Source organism: Salvelinus sp. IW2-2015, unplaced genomic scaffold, assembly GCF_002910315.2.
Source record: "Salvelinus sp. IW2-2015 unplaced genomic scaffold, ASM291031v2 Un_scaffold1716, whole genome shotgun sequence".
NCBI lineage: Eukaryota > Metazoa > Chordata > Actinopteri > Salmoniformes > Salmonidae > Salvelinus > Salvelinus sp. IW2-2015.
Genome location: NW_019943104.1, coordinates 163,690 through 185,225, shown reverse-complemented (window position 1 = coordinate 185,225; position 21,536 = coordinate 163,690). Strand labels below are relative to the sequence as shown.

Sequence of the window (21,536 nt, the reverse complement as noted above, 5' to 3'; positions counted from 1 at the left end):
AAAGCTGGTAAAGAAATTATTATAAGCCAGCTGGCTGACGATACTACACTTTTTCTGAAAGATGCTAACCAAATTACCATATCGATCAATGTGATACAATCCTTTTCCAAAGTGTCTGGTCTATATCTTAACATTAATAAATGTGAACTCATGGCTGTAAAAAAAAAAAAGTTAGATCAGAGCCTGTCATTTCCAATGGGAGCAAATTACTCATAGTGGGCAGAACAAGCAAGGAGGTGGGCAGAGCCAAGCACGAGCTAGTGAGATCCTATTTGCGTGTTCTAGCATGTATTTGCATATTTCCGTTAGGGAATGCCTACTCTGTGAAGTGCATATGCATTAACTAAATTTGCCCTTGCATTCCTAATAAACAACACCATTTTTAGAAACTTTGGCAACTTTGGTTAAAGTCTCCAAAACGCAGTCCACTGTTTGTTACAGATTCTAGTTTTGGAAACACAAAACTGTATGGAGATCAAATGTTTAATCGATTAGAAAATTAGGAGAATGTCGTCCAAAATCCATCTCGCTCCATGTTCTCCCATTGCTGGCCACTGGGCTTCCACTCATCACCATATGTGGTAATGAGTGGAAACGCCAACCGAATGCTTCACATTTATACAACCAGTGAAATATCTGTCTCATTGTTATATCTGCGCCTACTTCTTCACTAGTCTGATATGACTTCTTCTATAATATTATGGTGGCCCTCAAACAAACATTAGAAGTGAATGCCACCACCTACTGTACTGGAGTGTAGTCAATCACAGTTTATAGACTACATTAATAAAGAAACAAACATGAGAAACTAAACCCTCCTATCTAATCCTGTACTAMTAATAAAATAAAAAAGAGCCCTACTAACTTCTAGCAAATCCCCATCCCCCAAATCCCTTCCAACTATAAAAGCTTCTACCAATGTAATTGTCAACCAGTTCCCCTATATCACTCACTTTTGACCAATATTTTATTTTCTATTTTAAGGTTAGATCAACAACAGGATCTGTGAGTAACGACGGAGGAACATCCCCCATCACCACAGAAGAGCCAACCTCCAACTCCATCAGACCACTCTCATCAGCAAACGTTTTAACTCTCCATCCAAAGCCACTGCCTTGTCTACTAGTATATTCCCAAAGGTCATCTAGAACAGTAACATCTCAAGTTGGTACTTGAAAATTACTTGAATTAAAATGAGAGGAGAATAGATAATGTTCAAATATTTTAATGAAACATTTTATTAAATGTATTGGTCTTGCAAATTAATTTCCAGGCTGAGTACCGAGTTTTATTTCCTCACGTTTCGCGCTGTGATTTCCAGGCGAGCTCGCTCATTCCACCAACACTGCCACTTAGCCAATCAGGTACAGAACTGACTGATTAGGCACCGCCTAACGTCACATTGATAGCTAAAATGACGGGAAAATGTAAATTCAAGTCTGCCTTTTGTGCTTATGGAACATTTCTGGGATATTTTATTTCAGCTCATAAAACATGGGACCAAGATGTTGCATGTTGTGTTTTATATTTTTGTTCAGTATAGTTTACCCAACTTTTTTAACCACTACATAACTGTACCTAACCAACCGGCATTGTGTAACGTGCCAAATAATGCGTCAAACTTTGCCAGCATGAATCGGCCCTGAAGACCCACATGAGGTTGTGGCGATGTACTGCCATCTCGTGGCAACTAGAAACAATTGCATAATATGAACTATTACAAATGGATGGTTCTTGAAAATAAATATTAGTGCTTGAAAAAGTTACTTGAAAGTCCTTGAATTTGACTTGCCACTGCCTGTACGAACCCTGATACAAAAACAACTGTTTATTATCAACAACTTTCTTCTTTGAGAAGAACATACAGTAAGACTTCAACACTGATAATTTTATTCTGCAGTCAATCGACCGTCTTTCAACAGCCGCTACAGTAGCTTGTTGAATTGATTTGATCTCATGAGAGACAAACCTTCCCCTCTTCTAAAAAGCTCCATCGTCAGCATATAAGGAAACCCCAATGCCTCACCCACATGGCTAAACACATTGTTAATCATAAGGTTGAACAGAATAGGACTGATAGCACTGCCTTGAGGAATACCATTAACAACTCCATAATCATCAGATAAATACCCACCAATACCCAGTCTTGCCATCTTAATCAGTAGGCCTTCTCTCATGGGTTTTTTTAATGTAAAAAAAAGACAGTAGCCATTACTATTGTGTTTCAAGGTAAGACAACGTCAAATTAACAACTGTTTATTAATCCAACAGGGGCAGGGAAAAGACAGGTCAAGAGTAGGCAGGGGTCAGTAATCCAGATAGGTGGGGCAAAGGTACAGGACGGCAGGCAGGCTCAGGGCAGGCGGAAAAGGTCAAAACTGGGAAACCAGGAACAATCGAGAGCCAGGAACAGAGCGAAAACCACTGGCAGGCTTGACGAAACAAAACGAACTGGCAACAGACAAACAGAGAACACAGGTATAAATACACAGGATAATGGGGAAGATGGGCGACACCTGGGGGGGTGGTGGAGACAATCACAAAGACAGGTGACACAGATCAGGGTGTGACAATTACTTCTTTCATGACCAGAGTTTATTCCACTTCATTCCTCACCTTTACTAATGCATGAACCAAGATTGATCTACCTTTAAGGAATCCACTTTGACGTTGACTCAATAAACCCCCTTGTTCCAGGAAATAGGACAGTCTGTTGACAATCATCTTTTCCATCAGTTTATATGGGTTAGAGGTCAGTGCCATCGGTCTATAACTACCAGCACATGAAGGATACTTCCCAGGCGTTACAAAAGTTAATAGAACTGCAAGTTTCCATCCAGAATGTATAAATAACCCTTTCACTCCAGATCTTATTAAATAATCCCAGGTGAATATTTATGACCTCATCAGGAGGATGCTCAACATTAGATAAGACAATTTATCATGACCCAGGGCTGTATATCCACAGCTAATTAGGGCTAATTGCATCTCAGGCAATGTAAAATCAGCATCCAAGGAAGAGTCAACAATATCAATTTTCTTATGCACGTTAGTATGAGCATTTAAAATCTCACGCTTGCATTTCTTGTACACTTCGTTCAATGTAACCCCACTATGTATACTGAACAAAAATATAAATGCAACATGCAACAATTTGATAGATTTTACTGAGCTACAGTTCATACCATCAACCAAAACCGGAAATAGAGTCCTGCTTCTTCCACTTGTACCAAACATCTCCCAGTCCAGTACCCCTGCCTATTGTAGAACAGAACTGTCTCCATGCATTTCTCTTGGCAGACTTAACGACCCTACACACCAAAGCTCTCTTCCTTTGGAAATTAAGTAGAATTTCAGGAGGCAAAGTCCCAAAGTATCCTGATATTTCATCAAACATCGCTACAGATGGTTGTCAACAAGGATTGTAGAAATGTAACAGCTTAATATTACCACCTGTACGGTAGATTTCAACCATCACACATTCATATTCAGGTGGAACAGATATTTTACGATATGAAAAACCTTCCTTTATGAACGTAGCGCATCCTCCACCCTGACCAGTTGTTCTATCAGATCTGCGTGAACAATAACCAGGAATAGTATAATCAAGATGTGATCTAAGCCACGTTTCTTGAACACATATCACATCAGGTTTCATCTCTAAATCAATTAAACATTTCTTAAACTCYTGACCATTGACAATAAGGCTTCAAGCATTCCATTGAAGAATGATAAAAACCATAATACAACTACACTGTAAGACTTTTCTGTAATTTCAACAGTAAAACACTGTAGAAGGCACAGTAAATACCTTAAATGTGTTAAACAGCATTAATGCTGTAGATTGCACTGCATTATGGGTAAAATGCTGAAAAATACTGTTATTAACTGTAATTGTAAGCCTCCTGTAAAAAGTACTCTAACTTACTGTATTTCTTTACAGTAGTACCCGAACAGTGCTGTAGTGGGCGGCGCCAAACGGTCTGTGGTGTGTGAGTGTGAGAGAGAAAGCGAGTTATATCTCATAGTTGAAACCAAGACTGTTCTCAGGGCAGGTCTGCCGGTTTGACTAGCAGAAGTTACTTTTCTTAGCAGGTTACGATAATTAACGCAGCAGGTTAGGATAATTAGGTAAAGGTAAAATGCTAACAATGTTCCCGACGCGACTCGAATCTATGCACAACCATGCCTGCCCTGAGAAGAGACTTGATTTCCACTAATGCGATGCTCCGGGCCAAACGGTCTGTGAAGGAAGACTCATGAGGAAATTAGCTTTCTGTTCTACTCGAGCTATTTTATTTTGTATTTTCGTGGAAAAGTCGTCTAAATATTTTTTGGAGCAGCTGCTAGGTATGTACTAATTCCATATACCTACTGCAGGTTTTCTTAACTAAGCTACTAACGTTATCTAGCTGGCTAACGTTAATTCGTTTGGATTGGGTTAGCTAACCGTATACTATAGCCAATTTGACATGTCGGTCTGCTGCGTTGATTTTTCTTGTGGGTAAAATAATCAGTGATAATGTAGTTATAGAGCGAATCATTTCAGTATTAACAACGTGCATAAATCCATATGTGTTTCTTTGGATAGGCTACTTAACCTGTGGATGCATGACATGGGTGACATGGTGCTAACGCTATTGGTGGCAAAGTGGTCGTAGGCTTCACCGGACAAAAATACAGTTCGTCTAGGGAGGGAGCGAGAGTTTAGCTATGTCGAATACACCTTTAGTTTGTCAGCAGGCACGGACTGACATTTTGTCTTGGGATGTATACTTTTTGGGTGGTTCTGTAGTTGGAATGAGGGGAATGGAAGTTCTCAGATGAAAGGTGCTTGCTAACGTTAGTTATAGCTAAGAGATGGCGAACTCCATTGGACACCTTTCTCTAAATATCTCTGGTTAACGTTAACTCTATTCAGTCTATTCAATCACACGCACCGTGTGATTTAGCGAAAGTGTAGTGGAATATTCCCCCTGTGTTTTTGTTATCCTTATTAGTCCATTCAATTAAGAAATTCAGCAACAACAGGCACAGACTGATATTTTACCCTGCAGGATATTAAAGTTATATTTTATTTTCGTTTTCTTCAGATTGTGTGGTTAGCTTGCTAGCAGCCATTATCCAGGGAGATGGTCGTGGCATTTTCCCGCGTGAGTTTAATTTTCAAAGTAAAAGTAAAATTAATGATATCTGAAACATCAGGCACAGACTGATATTTTATTTACCCTTGTAGTCTATAATTATTTTGTTTAGATTGTGTGGTTGGCATGAGTTGCATAGTAACATATAGCTTGATAGCTCTTTTGGTGTGTTCRTGCAATTTGGTGGCTGGGGGTAGTTCATTTTCATATTGCAGGCTGGCTGGTAGCTGGAAGTAACTTTATATTTATATTTCTGTTTCTTAAATATTAAAGCATTCATTACTCGTTTAATTTTTTTTTTTTAAATGTTGCGAACTACAGTTTTGCTTGTGGGATAGAGTGCCCTTGCACCAAAGCATCACTACTTGTTATCCTACCCCGACCACATCCTGCAATTTGGGCGACTCATTCGTTTGTGGACACTGAGGTTTGATAGCAAGCACTCCTACTTCAAGGAGTGTGCCAGAAAACTTGTCTGAGAGCCACCAGTTACTCCAATCTTACTTATGCAGCGGCCAATTGTTTCCACATAGCATTGACGTTGTTGGTGTGGTGAATTAATTTGAGGAGCAGTTATATAACAACGCCATTCAGGGAGCTGGACAGTCAAAAGGGTTCACAAAGCAAAGTACTGCAGAGGTGTCTAAAATTGTATACAAAGAAACAACATACACTAAAGGCCTTATTGTAATGTTGGAAAATGATGACGGATACACATTTGGAAAGATCTCACTGATTCTGGTCACAGAATCACAGGTCCATTTAATTGTTGGGGTGTATCAGTCTGTGTCAGTGGTTGATCTCGGGTTCATTTTATACCAGATCCTCTGATTAATTATGTGTGTGTTAATGAAGATAATCTGAGTAATTATTACCCACTACCAATTTATAAAGTGTCAGGTTTCCCTGCATCACTCAGTGTTCTCCTTAAACCAGTGTAGGCATGGAGGGTCTTCAAGATGCAATTAAACATCAATTGCCCGAGTTGGAGACMGAGATGGTGAGATCTTTGTCGGAGCATCTGAGGGCAGATGTTGGAGTGGAGAATATTAACAACCTTGAATATGTTCAGCCGGAGGACATAAAATACTGTTTGATGCCAATATAGTGCCTGGAATTGCTTCAGTCCTTCAACCAAAGAGGTGAGATCATGATTGATAAATGTAACATATTTATGTGATTGTTATGAAAAAAGGTGCTATCTAGAACCTAAAATGGTTATTTGGCTGGCCCCATAAGAGAACCCTTTGAAGATCCATTTTTGATTCCAGGTACATGTATAACCCTTTTGGTTCCAGGTAGAACTCTTATGGGTTCTATGTAGAACCCTTTCCACAGAGGGTTCTACATGGAACTCAAAACAGTTCTAACTGGAACCAAAAAGGGTTCTCCTATGGGGACAGCTAAAGAACCCTTTCGGAACCCTTTTTTCTAAGAGTGCAAATTCACACACAAGGTTAAAAGGTTCTGTAAATAGTTTGTTTGCCCTCAAAATAAATGGTTTATGCTATGATGGAGCGAGGCATATGCAATAAAAGGGACGGAAATTAAAAATATACATAAGTACAAAAATATACAAATGTTTCTGTAAATTGTTTGTTTGTCCTCTTGTGCTAGTATGGAGTGCAGCGCATAGCCTAACAGAGTTTTTCTTTGTCTTTTTTTTTTAAAGAAAATGAAGAATGGATTGGATCTGTAACAATGGATAGTTTACTTATCCTCCTCCAAGCATCAGTGACCTCCATGAACAGTGGCCTTTCCTTTTCACCAAGTTATGACTATGCGACCACTTCAATACCCTCACTGGCATCGTGATTGACAGTCGCCTGACTCAAGCTCTCCTGAACAAGGGTAAGAGAACTGTCAACTTTTTTAAACGCCAAAAGACCAAGTTGAGAAGAGGGATCCAGTGCCTGCTGAATGAAATCGACGGTTACATCAAAGGCAATGACAATCTAACAGCCACTGCTGCCATTCTTTTGTTGATGAACGAGTCTCTGTTCCTCTTGGCAGATGTAAGGAATAGTGTTTTTATACTTATAAAGTTTATATGATTAATTGTGTTTATACTGTACTGTTTTTACACATGATTTTAATATTTTTTATATGTTTTTTGATTTTAGGTCACTGCAACTCGGGTTGATGTCGAGGCGCAAATTCCTTTGCCAGACACACCAAGGCTATCATGCTTGGTAATACACTTATTTGATTTAAGGTGGAACAGAAATGTATTGTGGTAGCTATCTAGAGATGTCTAGTAAGTATACACTAACACCCTTACTTTTGTGTATTTCAGGAAATACTCTATTGGGTTCCTCAAAATGGATGGTGTCGATTGAGGGGAGAGTGGTCTGTGTTATGGACAGTGAGTCCAACTTTCCTGCTGCCCTCTGTGCTTTTCAGCACTTTCTATGAATTTAACATAGAATACCAGGAGTCGGCCTCTGCAACCTTGGAGCTGATACAGAGGTAAGCATTGAACAYTCATTGATGTTRCATTTAGCATTTGTTAGTTACATTGCAATGATATTCTTATTGTTGTTTTTTTCAATGCCTCAAATGATTTTAATATATTCTATGTTGAAGGAACCAAATGCACAGCGAAAGCAGGAGTGAGCCGCAAAACCGGAAAGGTCGTTCAGAGGAAGCCATTGCCAATTGACCCACATGTTACGCGCTTTCTCGCAGACCTGAAGGAGTTTGAGTGAGTTTGAGAGAACTCCAACATGGTAAGTACACAAACACACACAAACCTGATGAACACTAACTTTATTTGTCAGTTGTCATCTGCCTTTTTACCCAGTGAGTAATAGTAGTGATAGTAATAGCAATCACTCTTTCTATTCTTTCAATTTCCATGTTTCTCCTAGTTGACGTATCAGAGCTAAGAAGGATCAGAGTTTCAAAGGTTGGGGTGATAATCTGCACGCCACCGAGATTTATTCGAGACTTGTTTGCGTCTCTCATTCTCTCAGAAATCCTGCCATGCGGTTTGGGTCAGAAAATTATCTGCTTGCGCCTGTGTTGGCTTGCGGTAGCGTGCTTCTCTGGCTCCAGTCTAGCCCTGCTCGCTCCACTCTATCATCCTTTTCTCTCAACCCCTTTCTCTCTCGATCTCTCTCAAAGACAGGCAGGCAAGCAGTTCTTGTTATAGGTTTTTGTGAAAATGTCTTCCTTTTAAACTGTTTTCCTATTTTTCATTGATCTGTTTAGATTATTTTTTATATATATTTTTTTTTACATAATCCTGTATTTTCAAGAATGACTTATTCTGATGTCTTGGTTTGTGTATGGTGAAGTACATTATTGGCCAGTATTTGTCAATGTTCTTATCACTGTGTCTCTTTCTCTCCCCTACTATCTGGAGTTGTAATGTTGCTCTTTTCAAATGTTGTTATTTTTGGTTAAAGTGCAATTCATGTTATGAATTTGAATAAATATATATATTTGTACACGTATTGTTTCTCTTACAATATTACATTTCAGGGAGCTGTCTTAAGACAACCTGCAATGCTGCTTAGTACTGTAAAATAATTGTATATTACTGTAGATATTTCCCTGTAAATTTACAGCATTATACTGGCACCACAGTTGCCAGTTTAATACTGTAATTTTGCTTTGCAGCAGTGATGCTGTAATATAGTTTACAGTATGATTTTTCCTTACTGTAAAACATATTACAGCATCCTTGCTGTACATTTACAGCATGGATGCTGTAATATGTATATACTGTATTACAGCATCCTTGCTCTAAATTTACAGCAGGAATGCTGTAATATTTTTTACAGTAAGGAAAATAGTACTGTAAACAATATTACACCATCACTGCTGTAAAGCAAAATTACAGTATTAAACTGGCAACTGTGGTGCCTGTATAATGCTATACATTTACAGGGGAAAGTTTTACAGTGTTCTTATTCTGTTCCTGATGATCATTTGGATTATGATTCTACATCCAATTTATCAAGGGTACTAAAACTTCAGTAATGTTCTGTATTTCTTGGGCTGCATTCACTACTTCCATTGTTTGTGTAGTCCTTTTTTTCATATGGCCCATATTGATTGCTCTATACAAGAAGGCTATGAAGTCTGTACAATTTACAACCATGGATTTCGCTGTAACCAAGCATTTACGCTCAAATGTCACATTTACATATTGTCCTCAGCCTAGTGTCAATGTTAGCACATTTAGATCAAAAGGCTTGTTCATTGCCCAAACAGCCTCTGCATATGATACATTATTTGTTTGTACCTCTGCGCTTCCATTTTTTAAAAACGTATGCTGCACTATGCTCACCATCACAGTTGCAACATTTAACTTCAGGATTATATCCACATTTTCCATACTCATGATCCCCACCACACTTTGCACATCTAATTTTACCTTTGAACACATTAGCTACATGCCCCATCCTTTGGCACTTAAATCACAGAACTGGAGATCGTACATATTCTCTAACATGATAGCTTAGCATTCCTAGCTGTACTCTGGTTGGCAATATCTCTTCTAAGTTTAGCAGTACCGTTGTTGTGTCCACTCGACTGCCTCTCTTTTTGCTTTACATCCTTTTTTGTTCCGTTACTTTCCCAACATTCAAAGAAGTCATAACTTCTTCCATGGGTATTGACAGTGGTATCCCAGCCTCCTAAGTTTGGCCTTAGCACCAGGGATATGGCATTTCACCCGACCCTCATTAAGCGATTCTAACTTCAAATGTTCTGCTGCATTTTACYGTTTGCATAAATCAATACTTTGCCAAATCCCAAAACTTTGGAAACCTTAAACATCCCTTTCTCTCACTGAATTTCTTTTGTCAACTGAATAGGATGACTGTGCTTTTGTTTGATGGTTCAGGGAAAACAACCATACTTTGTAGCTCTCTTCTACTGTACATTCTCCTTTTCTAGAGTAGTCCTATGTTTTATAGCAGGCCTTTACTTTCAGCACCACTCAGTTCCCCAGCAGTATTCAGCCCTCATTACAATACATTTTTGTTTCTGTTCTTCCTACTTACAACAGATGTAACAGGTTGATCCTCACTGGAATTCTCATCATTATAACAATCAATTTCACTACCGCTAGCACCTGAAGCACCTGCCATGCTAACCAGTCACAGTACAGTTGTGCTAGACCTCCAAACCAAAGAAAAGTTCTACTGTTTGTACCGTCTTCACAACCAGCGATATCAAAAAATTACTTGCTCTCAAAAAAGCCGTCACCGCACAAGTGGTACACAAACAAAGTATGTGATATGAGCTGATGGACAGGATGTTGTACAGGTCAATGGTCAGGTGTAATGTGAACAGAGTGCCTCCACACTCCAGACCAGACTGACTGTAAAAGTAGTTAAACGGTTAATTCGCTCCACACTACAGGATGCTATTTTGAGACGAGGCTTTGAGGCATGCATGCCCCCTTTCATTTCTGTGTGCCATTGGTCTTACCCAGTCAGCCTCAGTTGGTAAAAAATATGCCTCTTAACTTCCTAACCTCTAGGTTGTGTTTGCCATAGAGGGTCAGGTATGAGGAGGTGCTATAGGCTTTCTCAGGGGATGCAGGTCCAAAGGTGAATTCATAAGGAAGAAAATTCTTCCTCCAGGCCTGTTTTCCATTTTCTCTTTGACCTTCAGATAAGTGTTTGACATGAAACCGCTTTGAGGTCATTTCTGGATATTATTTCTGTCCATTTAGGGGCAATAGTTCTGTATATCTCCAGGGGCAAAATGTCAGTATATTGTCTTCAAGGACAAAGAAGTGCATCGCATTGGTATGTAGCTTTATGTAAGTTCAACAGTGTATGTATTGATGGCACAAAAAAAATGACCTTGCATTGAATGTGGCCTTGCTTGATAAGTGTTGCTGTTAGATCACTCAGGGTGACACAGACAAAATGCTCTGATTATTATGGCTCCCGTCTACAGTAGGTTCTCAAGTAAAGCCTCTGATCTAAAGGAAGGTAGCCATAAAAAAAAGGAGATGGTGATTAAAGATCAGTCCATTGTAGATCACTACAACAAGATAAGGGTCTCCGTCTTTCCATATCTCTAGTCTTTGTGAGCGCAGACCTGCCTTTTCCCCTCCCTCTGCGGCCATGGAGGAAGTGAAGGGAGACTGGTGGCAGCCTTTGCTGAGTAGCCCTAAAGGACTACATCTCTCCAAAGAATTGTTGCATGTGAAGTGATTTCCTGTTGCTCCCTCACTGTCTGGAAGTAACCATATTCTCACAGGGTTTTGACACACAAAATCCATATTCATTATTTTGTTTGATTTTTKTTTTKTTTTTTTGGAGATGGCACCTGTTACTTTAGGGGGTTCATGGAGGGGGTGGAGCGGTAGGACATGTTTTATTTGGAGACAAAGTTGCATAGTGATCACATTCTTGCTCTTTTGCTGCTACTGAATAGCTAACAGTTCATTTTGAATGAAAACATAGTATGCAGAGAGATATCCAAAGAAATGTGTTCTATGTTTATGGCTGSCTCTTCTTCATCACTGGTGAGTCTGCAACATGATTCAGTCCAGTTGTGAAATAAAAATATGACCTCACAGCCACCTCAATTCTTATCTCTTGCCCAAAAGATTTGATCTGATTGGTCAGACCAAAAATATCAGATTTGGGCTCCATGTGAAAACGCAGCCTAAGAACCCTATATAATTTATATTTTCCTCCCAGTACCCAACTCCACACAGGAGTCTTTAATTTAAAAAAATTCTACTGATCTTGAAAGARAAATTATTTAAAAAAATCCGAATTAATAAAATTTTAATAAACAAAGATCTATTGATTGTGTATGTCTTCACACCCCAGAGTTAATACTTGGTGGAAGCACCTTTGGCAGCCGTTACAGCTGTGAATCGTTTTGAATAAGATTCTACTCTTAGGGAAACATACTGTAGATCCATTGTGTTTGTCAAAATTGCTCAAGCTCAGTAAATTTGGTTGGGAATCATTGATGGACAGCAATATTCAAACCTTGTCTCTGATTTTCAAGCGAATGGACCAGTCAGGAACACTCAACACCTCTTGGAAAGCCATTCTGGTGTGTCTTTGGCATTACAATTTGTGTAATTCAAGTCTAATTTGTCACATGCACAAGTACAGTGAAATTCTTAACATGCAAGCCCCACCCAACAGTGCAGAATTCAAAATAGTATAACTAATACATTTAAAAAAAGTAAACAACACGAGAAATAAGAGAGGAAGCAATATTCATTGTTAGTGCCAGTACCAAATGTACAATATGTAGTTATACTGGAGTATTTGAGGTAGAGATGTACATGTAGGCAGGGATTTAGGAGAAAGTGACTGGTAGCATGATAAATAATAATAATATATTTAACAGTATGACAGCAGAATAAGTGGTGGGTGTGTGTGCTAGGGTTTTAGTTTAGAAGTGATAGGTGGATATACATGTAAACAGGGCTGAAAAGTAACTGGTAGCAGGAATATTTAAATATTTATGGTAATATACTAATGGTAATATATACATGTAAAAAAAATAAAGGAGAGACGCACACTCTAGGAGCTCAGATACAAAAATATTTATGTCCAACGTTTCGACAGACAAGCTGTCTTCATCAGGGARTAATGACAGACACTGCGGAATTACTCATTTATACAGTGTCAAAAGACACACAGCTCTCTGTAATCATGGCTGGGTATGGCTTGATATCATTGGTTAATTCTCATATTAAAATAGCATACAAAAAACACAAATGGATAGCGTTCGATAACAATAGCAAAATCACTATGGCAAAATCACAAAGTCATTATATACATGTAATAGTGACCAGTAGCAGGATGAATAGTTAAATACTAATGGTAATGGCAATCAATAATCAATGAACAGCAGCATAGTGGTAGTAACAGCAACATAGTAGTACATAGTAGTACAATGTAGTGTCCCGCTGGAAAATACAACTCTATCCCAGGGTTAGGTATTCGGAAGACTGAGGCAGGGTTTCCTCTCACTTTTTACCTGGGCTTTGCTCCTTTGGTATTTCTTTTGATGCCTACAAACTCCCCAGTCCCTGATGACAGCTTTGCACACGCTTGGCATTCTCTCAACCAGCTTCATGAGATAGTCACCTGGAATGCATTTCAATTAACAGGTGTGCCTTGTTAAAAGTTAATTTGTGGAATTTCTTTCCTTAGTGCATTTTAGCCAATCAGTGGTGTTTTGACATGGTAGGGGTGGTATACAGAAGATAGCCCTATTTGGTAAAAGACTAAGTCCATATTATGGCAAGAACAGATCAAATAAGCAAAGAGAGATGACAGTCTATCATTACTTTAATACATGAAGGTAAGTCAATTCGGAAAATGTCAAGAACTTTGAACGTTTCTTCAAGTGTAGGTGGAAAAACCATCAGGCATTAAAATGAAAGTGGCTCTCATGAGGACCGCCACAGGAAAGGAACACCCAGAGTTAAGTTAGAGTTAACTGCACCTCAGATTGCAACCCAAATAAATAATTCACAGAGTTCAAGTAACAGACACGTGTCAACATCAACTGTTCAGAGGAGATTGCGTAAATCAGGCCTTCATGGTCGAATTGCTGCAAAGAAACCCCTACTAAAGGACTCCAATAATAAGAAGAGACTTGCTTAGGCCAAGAAACACAATCAATGGACATTAGACCAGTGGAAATCTGTCCTTTGGTCTGATGAGTCCAAATGTCAGATTTTTGGTTCCAACCGCTGTGTCTTTATGAGATGCAGAGTAGGTGAACGGATGATCTCCGCATGTGTGGTTCCCACCGTGAAGCATGGAGGAGGAGGTGTGATGGTGTGGAAGTGCTTTGCTGTTGACAGTCTCTGATTCATTTAGAATTTAAGGCACACTTAACCAGCATGGCTACCACAGCATTCTGCAGCGATACGCCATCCCATCTGGTTTGCGCTTAGTGGGACTGTCATTTGTTTTTCAACAGGACAATGACCCAAATCACACCTCCAGGCGGTGTATGGGCACTTTGACCAAGAAGGAGAGTGACGAAGTGCTGCATCAGATGACCTGGCCTCCTCAATCACCTGACCTCAACCCAATTGAGATGGTTTGGGATGAGTTGGACCGCAGAGTGAAGGAAAAGCAGCCAACAAGGGCTCAGCATATGTGGGAACTCCTTCAAGACTGTTGGAAAAGCATTCCTCGTGAAGCTGGCTGAGAGAATGCCAAGAGTGTTCGAAGCTGTCATCACGGCAAAGGGTGAAGAATCTCAAATATAAAATATATTTTGATTTGTTTAACACTTTTTTGGTTACTACATTATTCCATATGTGTTATTTCATAGTTTTTCTGTATTCACTATTATACAATGTAGAAAATAGTAAACATAAAGAAAAATCCTTGAATGAGTAGGTGTGTCAACTTTTGACTGGTACTGTATTTCACTCATATTGTAATTATTACAGATCATGTTTCATACAACTCTGGAAACAATTGACAGTTACTTTAACACAAGCTTCCTTCTTTTCACTTTGTCATACAGGCCAGTCATGTGGAGTGAATGCAAAGTTGTTGATCCTCTGTATTTTAAGTATTGTGATGGCAGCATCATGTTATGGGTATGCTTGTTACTGGAAGGGACTTGGGAGTTTGTCAGGATCAAAATAAATATGGAAGTGTCAAAGCCCAGATGAAAAGTTAGAGGAAAGCCTGCCTCAGTCTTCTGAATACCTAACCCTGGGATATAGTTAACATTTTCAGCAGGACAATTACACAAATGTAATACCAAAGGCACACCAGAATGGCTTTCCAATAGGTGTTGAGTGTTCCTGAATGGTCCAGTCTCAGTCCTGACTTACATTTGCTTGAAAATCATAGCCCAGATTTGAATATTGCTGTCCATCAATGATTCCCAACCAAATTTACTGAGCTTGAGCAATTTTGACAAACACAATGGATCTACAGTATGTTGCCCTAAGAGTTTTTGCCCTAAGAGTAGACTCTTATTCAGAATCTGTCCATCAATCATGCCTTACCAACCTTTTATTTATTTAATTTTAAGCCAGAAAAATGTGCAAGATAAGTCACTTCTCTGTCTTGCATTTTCAAGGTGTTAGTCAATTAGCAGACGGTCTTATCCAGAGATTTTTACAGGAGCAATTAGGGTTAAGTCACTTGCTCAAGGGCACATCTACAGATTTTTCATCTAGTCGGCTTAAAACGTATACTAAGTAGTTGGTGTCTACTGTAGTTAAATACTTAAATTGCTATGCCCATGCCATATTATTTTGAGCAAGACATACGTGTCAAATAGTCTTGCCTTATCTGCAAGAACAACAACATAGTCATGGGAAAACATCCACACTACACATGAATATGCTTTTTGTCCATCTTTAGTATGTTCTTATGCCTGACCTTTTCTATAGGGTTCAGTGAGACTCAGTGAGGGATGCTCTCTAAAATATGTATGTTGGTCAGCATGGATAAAGACAGTTTGAAGTTCTCTCTTCTCTGACACTAAGCGTATTTTCAGTTCCAATGTTATCCGCAGGCTGAATAAGAGGCCTCTGCAGGGGATGAAACCAATGAGCTCACGACCATGGATAAATGTCAACACTTCCTCCGGGTGGACAATTAAGAGCCTTGAGAAATTAGTGTTGTTCATATGCATGGCTTAACATTTCATCAAAAATGATTGCTTATGGGTACCTTCATGTGTGTGTCAAATATTACTGTTCTGATATTTTTTATTAATAGATTTTAGATGTGTATGAAAATGTTTTTTTTTGCAACACTATATATCCATTTCATAGCTGGAAAGGGATGTTTGCATACAGTATATTTGTATATTTGTCTCACCTAGCTATCTTAAGATGAATGCACTTAAGGTAAGTCGCTCTGGATAAGAACATCAGCTAAATGACTAAAATGTAAATATTTTATATACAGATCTCATTTTACTGAATTGCATTATTATTATTATTTTTAATAGTAATGTCACATGTATCATTTGTACTTTTCTTTATTAAAAATGTAGTTACTTTTTTACATTTGACTGTGTAAATCCTAGCAGTACTTCTTATTTCTCTGAGAGTGAGGTGGATATATAGCATTTTTWATTTGAAATTACCCTGAAAAAGGCACAGTGATGTAGAAACATTGGTGTTTTTTTATCCAATAAATTACTGGGAGGTTATACATATGGAGTGTGCAACTCTTTGTTTTTATCTCTCTGAAATGAAACCATCAAGTGGTTTTTCACCATATGGCTCTGTAAGATTGTAACGCTAGTGACACACTAGTTTGGATAGCACACACTGACAATTAGGCTTATTTAAAATGTATTTATTTATTACCACAGATTTTTTTCCACAGAGATTAAATAACTCCATTAATTAGTTCTCCCTGTACAGTTCCCTACTTCAAATGTCCGTAGGGAGAAGAGTGTATTTACAGACTTGTATACAGCATATGACATTTATGGAGTAATTTACATCAACTTTAAACATAAAAAGTACTTATTGTGGGTCAACAGAGGGCACCACTTGGCGCGATAAGGCCTTACTAAAGTAAGAAAGTATTTTGGGTCATTGTCCTTGTCATGCCCTGTCCTCCTAATAACTCCTCAAAGGGCCTCAGTCAGTACTTCATTGCACTCTCAGAAAAAAGGGTTCCAAAATGGTTCTTCGGCTTTCCCCATAAGATAACCATTTTTGGTTCCAGGTAGAACTCATTTTGGTTTTAGGTAAAAACCCTTTTTGGTTCAATATAGAAACCTCTGTGGAAAGGGTACTTCATGGAACCCAAAAGGGTTATTCAAAAGGTTCTATGGGGACAGCCGAAGAACCATTTTAGGTTCTAGATAGTACCTTTTTTTTCTCTAAGAGTTTATAAAGTGGGCTTGGATGTCTGGTCTGGTGGGTTAGCATTGTTGATGCAGCTGAGGCATATAGTGCTGGTTTGATGTGTTGGTTGGCAGGCAGGGGGTGGTGGACACATGTTTGTGAAAGCTGCCCTTAGGTGACTGTCAAAGCTGGACCCAGAAAGTGGACGAGTGTCCCTGGTTCACCCACGGACATCTGCTCAACGTTTATTTACTCAACACTTCACTTTCTCCCACCCTCCCAAGAAAACCCTCAGCATGGGGCGAGAGTAGGTTAGCTACTGAGGGTGATGTTGTTTATGAATAGGTGTAGACCCAGTCACATTGAGAATTTTCATTTGACCAAAAAAGTGTACATTTTTTATTTCTGTCCTTGATAAACTAGGGCATAGCTCATCTGACAGTTTATACAGTACATATTTATGTTAATTATTCATTAATACATTGATGAATTGTTAATTATATATTATATTATTGCCTATAATATTTATAAGCCTATATTATTTTATGAAATTATATGCCTATTGTGTGTCAGCAATGTTAGCTAATTGTTTTACTCAAACTTGAAGGGTGGTTGCACATTGGCATTTAGGCGATGCAGTGTTTAGTAAAACCTCTCCACCTTATGGACTACAGCTCCAGTATCCAATGGGCTAACAGAAGCTGTTTGTGCCACTGAGAGAAACAGTAGGCCTACTTTCTCAAAATTCTAAGCCTCCAAAATTCTGTTTGTAATAAATTCTGGAGATAAGCAATGAATCAATAAATATAAATAAACAATGATTTATCATGATATACATTCACTATTTGGCAAGCAACAACATGATCACACATTTAGCATATACATTACTGTCTATTAATCTTTCGTGGACAGACACACGTAACAATTTAGTTCTTGGTTTCAGAGATTAACTGTCTAAACTACTTGTAAACCCTTCTCAAGCCCCATTAGTGATCATGTAAAGTAAACATTTWAAAAAAATAAACTAACTTTAAAATGTGATATGCATATGCAATAATAACATGTAATAGCTTAACAATAATTAACATGACGGTCTTATGATATAATAATATTAATACTTTATTTTTCATAAACAATAATAGCCTCTCGTTATTACCATTACTAGGCCAGTTATTTTTTATTTTAATATACAACTAAAATACTTTAAATACAATTAAATACTCAGAAAAAGTACAGGCAATTGAAAAATGTATTATGAAATATTCGCTTTTACTGTATAGCCTAGGCTGCAGCCTACATCTCGATTGGAGGCTGAACATTGTATGGCTTGAACAACTCCTCCCATCCAGCTATAAGAGCTCGTTGGGCCAGTACACTATGGAGAGATGCTCAAGACATTGAACAAACACGTGGCCTGACGAAAACGAGACATTTCTAAATCAACAACTCCTTGAAACTTTAATTAGGCCTACACATTAGAGACATAGGCCTCGTCTACATTAGGTCACCAAAATCCATGCATAAAACAGTCCCTCGTTTGGGGTTTCTCCTCTTTTTCTTGGGCCATCGTTTTAGAGGCCCAGAACCAAAACATTTCGATGATGACCTTTGCCATGCTGCGGCCAATGGCGACTCATATGATCAGCTACCCAGACCTGGGTATGATGTCCGAGGCCGAGGATAACCGCAGTGAGAGCGACCGTAGCTCGGATCAGAGCTATGGATGCTGCGTCTCCGCTGACAAACGTCGGAGGATTTCCAGAAAATCGGGAGGCAGCGGTGTTGTAATAGTGAAACAGCGGAACGCAGCCAATGCCAGGGAGCGCGACCGTACACAAAGCGTCAACATGGCATTTACTGCACTCCGGACTCTTATACCCACTGAGCCGGTGGACAGAAAGCTCTCCAAGATTGAGACGCTTCACTTGGCATCCAGCTATATCTCCCACCTCGCCAACACCCTGCTGCTCGGAGACGGGAATGGAGATGGACAACCTTGTCTTGGCGCGGTTTACGCGCAAGGAGAGAGCGGTCGAAAGCAGCCTCGCACCATCTGTACCTTCTGTTTGAGCAACCAAAGAAAGCGGGTAATTTTATGCGTTTCTTAAATACTATTCTGCACAAGTGAAAAAAGTTTAGGTCAGCGTAGAAAATAAAAGTTTGAAAACATGACCAAAAGTGAGCCAAATACGCTATCAATTAGTGACTCTAGGCACACGGCTATCGCGCTGTTGTCTTATGTTGCAATTATTTGTTTTGAATGTTATATATTATGTGCTATATATTCTGTCTCGAGATGTGCTCGTAGCGCGCGCATAAAAGGAAACTTTTATGCAAATTTTCTCAGGGGCGCATTGATTCATTTCAAATTGAGTATAGTCATTTATTTTTTACAATGTATTTTAATGACATGTGTTATTCAGTGTGCTAAGATTACGCCTGTTTCTTCCACTGCTAATGTTTCAAGTAATATCATTTTTGAAGAACAAAATAATTAGAATATTGGATGGTCTATTATTTTGAAAAATAAAACATTCATTGTTTGCATGTTTTTAAGTGGATGTAAATGTATGTCTAATGCAATATTCAATACACCTTTATTACAGATTATTATTACATTTATGTAATGTACTAGTTATAAACAAAGTTATTGTAGCTTGTACTATATCGTCGTCGTCATCATCATCATCATCATCATTATTATCATATACTTTATACATTATAATATTGTTGTTGCTGTTGTTGTTGCGGTTGTTGTTGCTGCTGCTGCTGCTTGGAGTTGTACTGATATACAGTGCCAAGTGGAAATTGTTCACTTATCCGTTGTCCCCTAAAATGGTTCTTTATTTTTTCCAGATTAATGATGGCAAAGAGATGCGGGGTATTGGTTCACTGAGGATGAGCCGCAGATAGAACACCAGACGATAAACCACAGCAACCAGAACCACAACTCCCCATCCACAACTCAGGGAACACTAAAAGCCGGTCATAACAGAGCCATATTCATCATCCTGGAGAATGTTACCAGAGACTATTTATACTTGAGGGAAAGGCAATGGAACAAAACAAGGCCTAATATGTGAAGCCTTTAAAAAATGCAGTGCATTTATTGATAGAGAATTTATAGATTTTTATATCTGTGTGATATTTGTGTTGTACATGTATTACATTTTGAAATAAAATATATTTTTTATCTAAATTAAATTTCCCCTACTAAGGGTTAGTTTTCTTTCCTTTGAACTTCATGTATGTCGATTTCTTCTCTATCGTTACAGTTTTGTCTATTTTCAATCAAAAGTTAATTAAAAGACACTCAATCATATGGCATACCAAATCAGTTGATTCCTTGTCTAGTTCATGCTCAGCCACAGAAAGAAAGGATTAGAGATTAGAGACAGATTGGATGATGTTTCAGTGTTTCTTATTTCTGTTGCTAAGGATTTTCTCATGGCAACCTCTGTGCCAGAGCAGAGAACAGGCAGTCAGTCAGGATGCTAAAATGTTATAAGAAAATGTTACTTGACTAAAACAACATTTACAATTAAAGCATGTAGGGTAGCGTATTGATTGCAAAAAAAATAATATATATATTTTAAACTACGATATAAAACCTTTGGAGATGGTACAGATGTAGCATCTTAATTTGAGCCAGTTTGCTACAGCAGGACAATAATCCTGCAGCAACARGAAATGTGAAATATTATGTGGATTACAATTCATTTACATTTTTTGTAAGGGAAAATCAACTTCAGAAGTCTTGTTAAACCTCAACTACACTTCAAGTCTTACATTTGCTGCATTGCAGGAAAGTTCTCCTGCAACAGGGTGATCAAATTAAGATCCTACATTTGTATTTTTATTTCACCTTTATTTAACCAGGTAGAACAGTTGAGAACAAGTTCTCATTTACAACTGCGACTTGGCCAAGATAAAGCAATAGCACAAACAACACAGAGTTACACATGGGATAAACAAACGTCCAGTCAATAACACAATAGAACAGTCTATATACAGTGTGTGCAAATGTAGTAAGAGTAAAAGTAACCATATAAGGAAAATGCATATATGTGTGTGTACTGTATGGTCCAAGAACATTTACTGCATTCAAAACAATGGGAAAAACTGTCCAAAGGTTTGAGAGTACAAAATACATTTAAATATCCTCAAGAGGATGAAGCTGGGAGCCATGGTTTTCAAGCTGGATGGCATGTCCAAGAGGTATGCTCCTTTCTCCTTCTCTTTCTTGTTTAGCTGTCATTTTAGCATTGTATCCTGACTGACTGCCTGTTCTCTGCTCTGGCGGGTTTATTTTGTCTTGACAGCTAAACAAGAAAGAGAAGGAGAAAGTCATCTACATCTTAAAAAAACAAGATCATGGATAAACCTCTCAAAATGTATTTACTCTAAAGTACCTACGGTATATGAAAGTGTCATAACATACAGACATACAGTAAACTTTTATCTGGATATCCTTAATAAGATTTTAATCAAAGTTGTATTTCAGTCTTAGTCGTAAGCCCTGTTTATACCTTGTGCTAACATCAACTCAAATTTGATTTGTCACATGCTCCGAATACAACAGATGTAGACCTTACCGT

At 38.4% G+C, this 21,536-nt stretch overlaps 1 protein-coding gene across 3 annotated transcripts; it reads left to right on the top strand.

Moving 5' to 3' along the window:
- Window positions 1–1,830: 1,830 nt before the first annotated feature.
- On the top strand, window positions 1,831–20,221 carry LOC112071773 (transcription factor 15-like). Of its 3 annotated transcripts, none has more exons than XR_011475968.1 (7): window positions 1,831–4,350; window positions 6,081–6,286; window positions 6,826–7,159; window positions 7,268–7,336; window positions 7,441–7,613; window positions 7,731–7,873; window positions 19,795–20,221. XR_011475968.1 is itself a non-coding variant. In XM_024139204.2 (2 exons), exons 1-2 carry the CDS (start codon window positions 18,537–18,539, stop codon window positions 19,849–19,851), a joined length of 546 nt encoding a protein of 181 aa, XP_023994972.1. In that variant the 5' UTR covers window positions 18,124–18,536; the 3' UTR covers window positions 19,852–20,198. The 3 variants fall into 3 exon arrangements, 1 of the variants encoding a protein (XP_023994972.1); XR_002894168.2 differs by lacking the exon at window positions 19,795–20,221 and adding an exon at window positions 8,015–8,596 and having other exon boundaries at window positions 1,833–4,350; XM_024139204.2 differs by lacking the exons at window positions 1,831–4,350; window positions 6,081–6,286; window positions 6,826–7,159; ... (1 more) ...; window positions 7,441–7,613; window positions 7,731–7,873 and adding an exon at window positions 18,124–19,025 and having other exon boundaries at window positions 19,795–20,198.
- The last annotated feature ends 1,315 nt before the right edge of the window (window positions 20,222–21,536 follow it).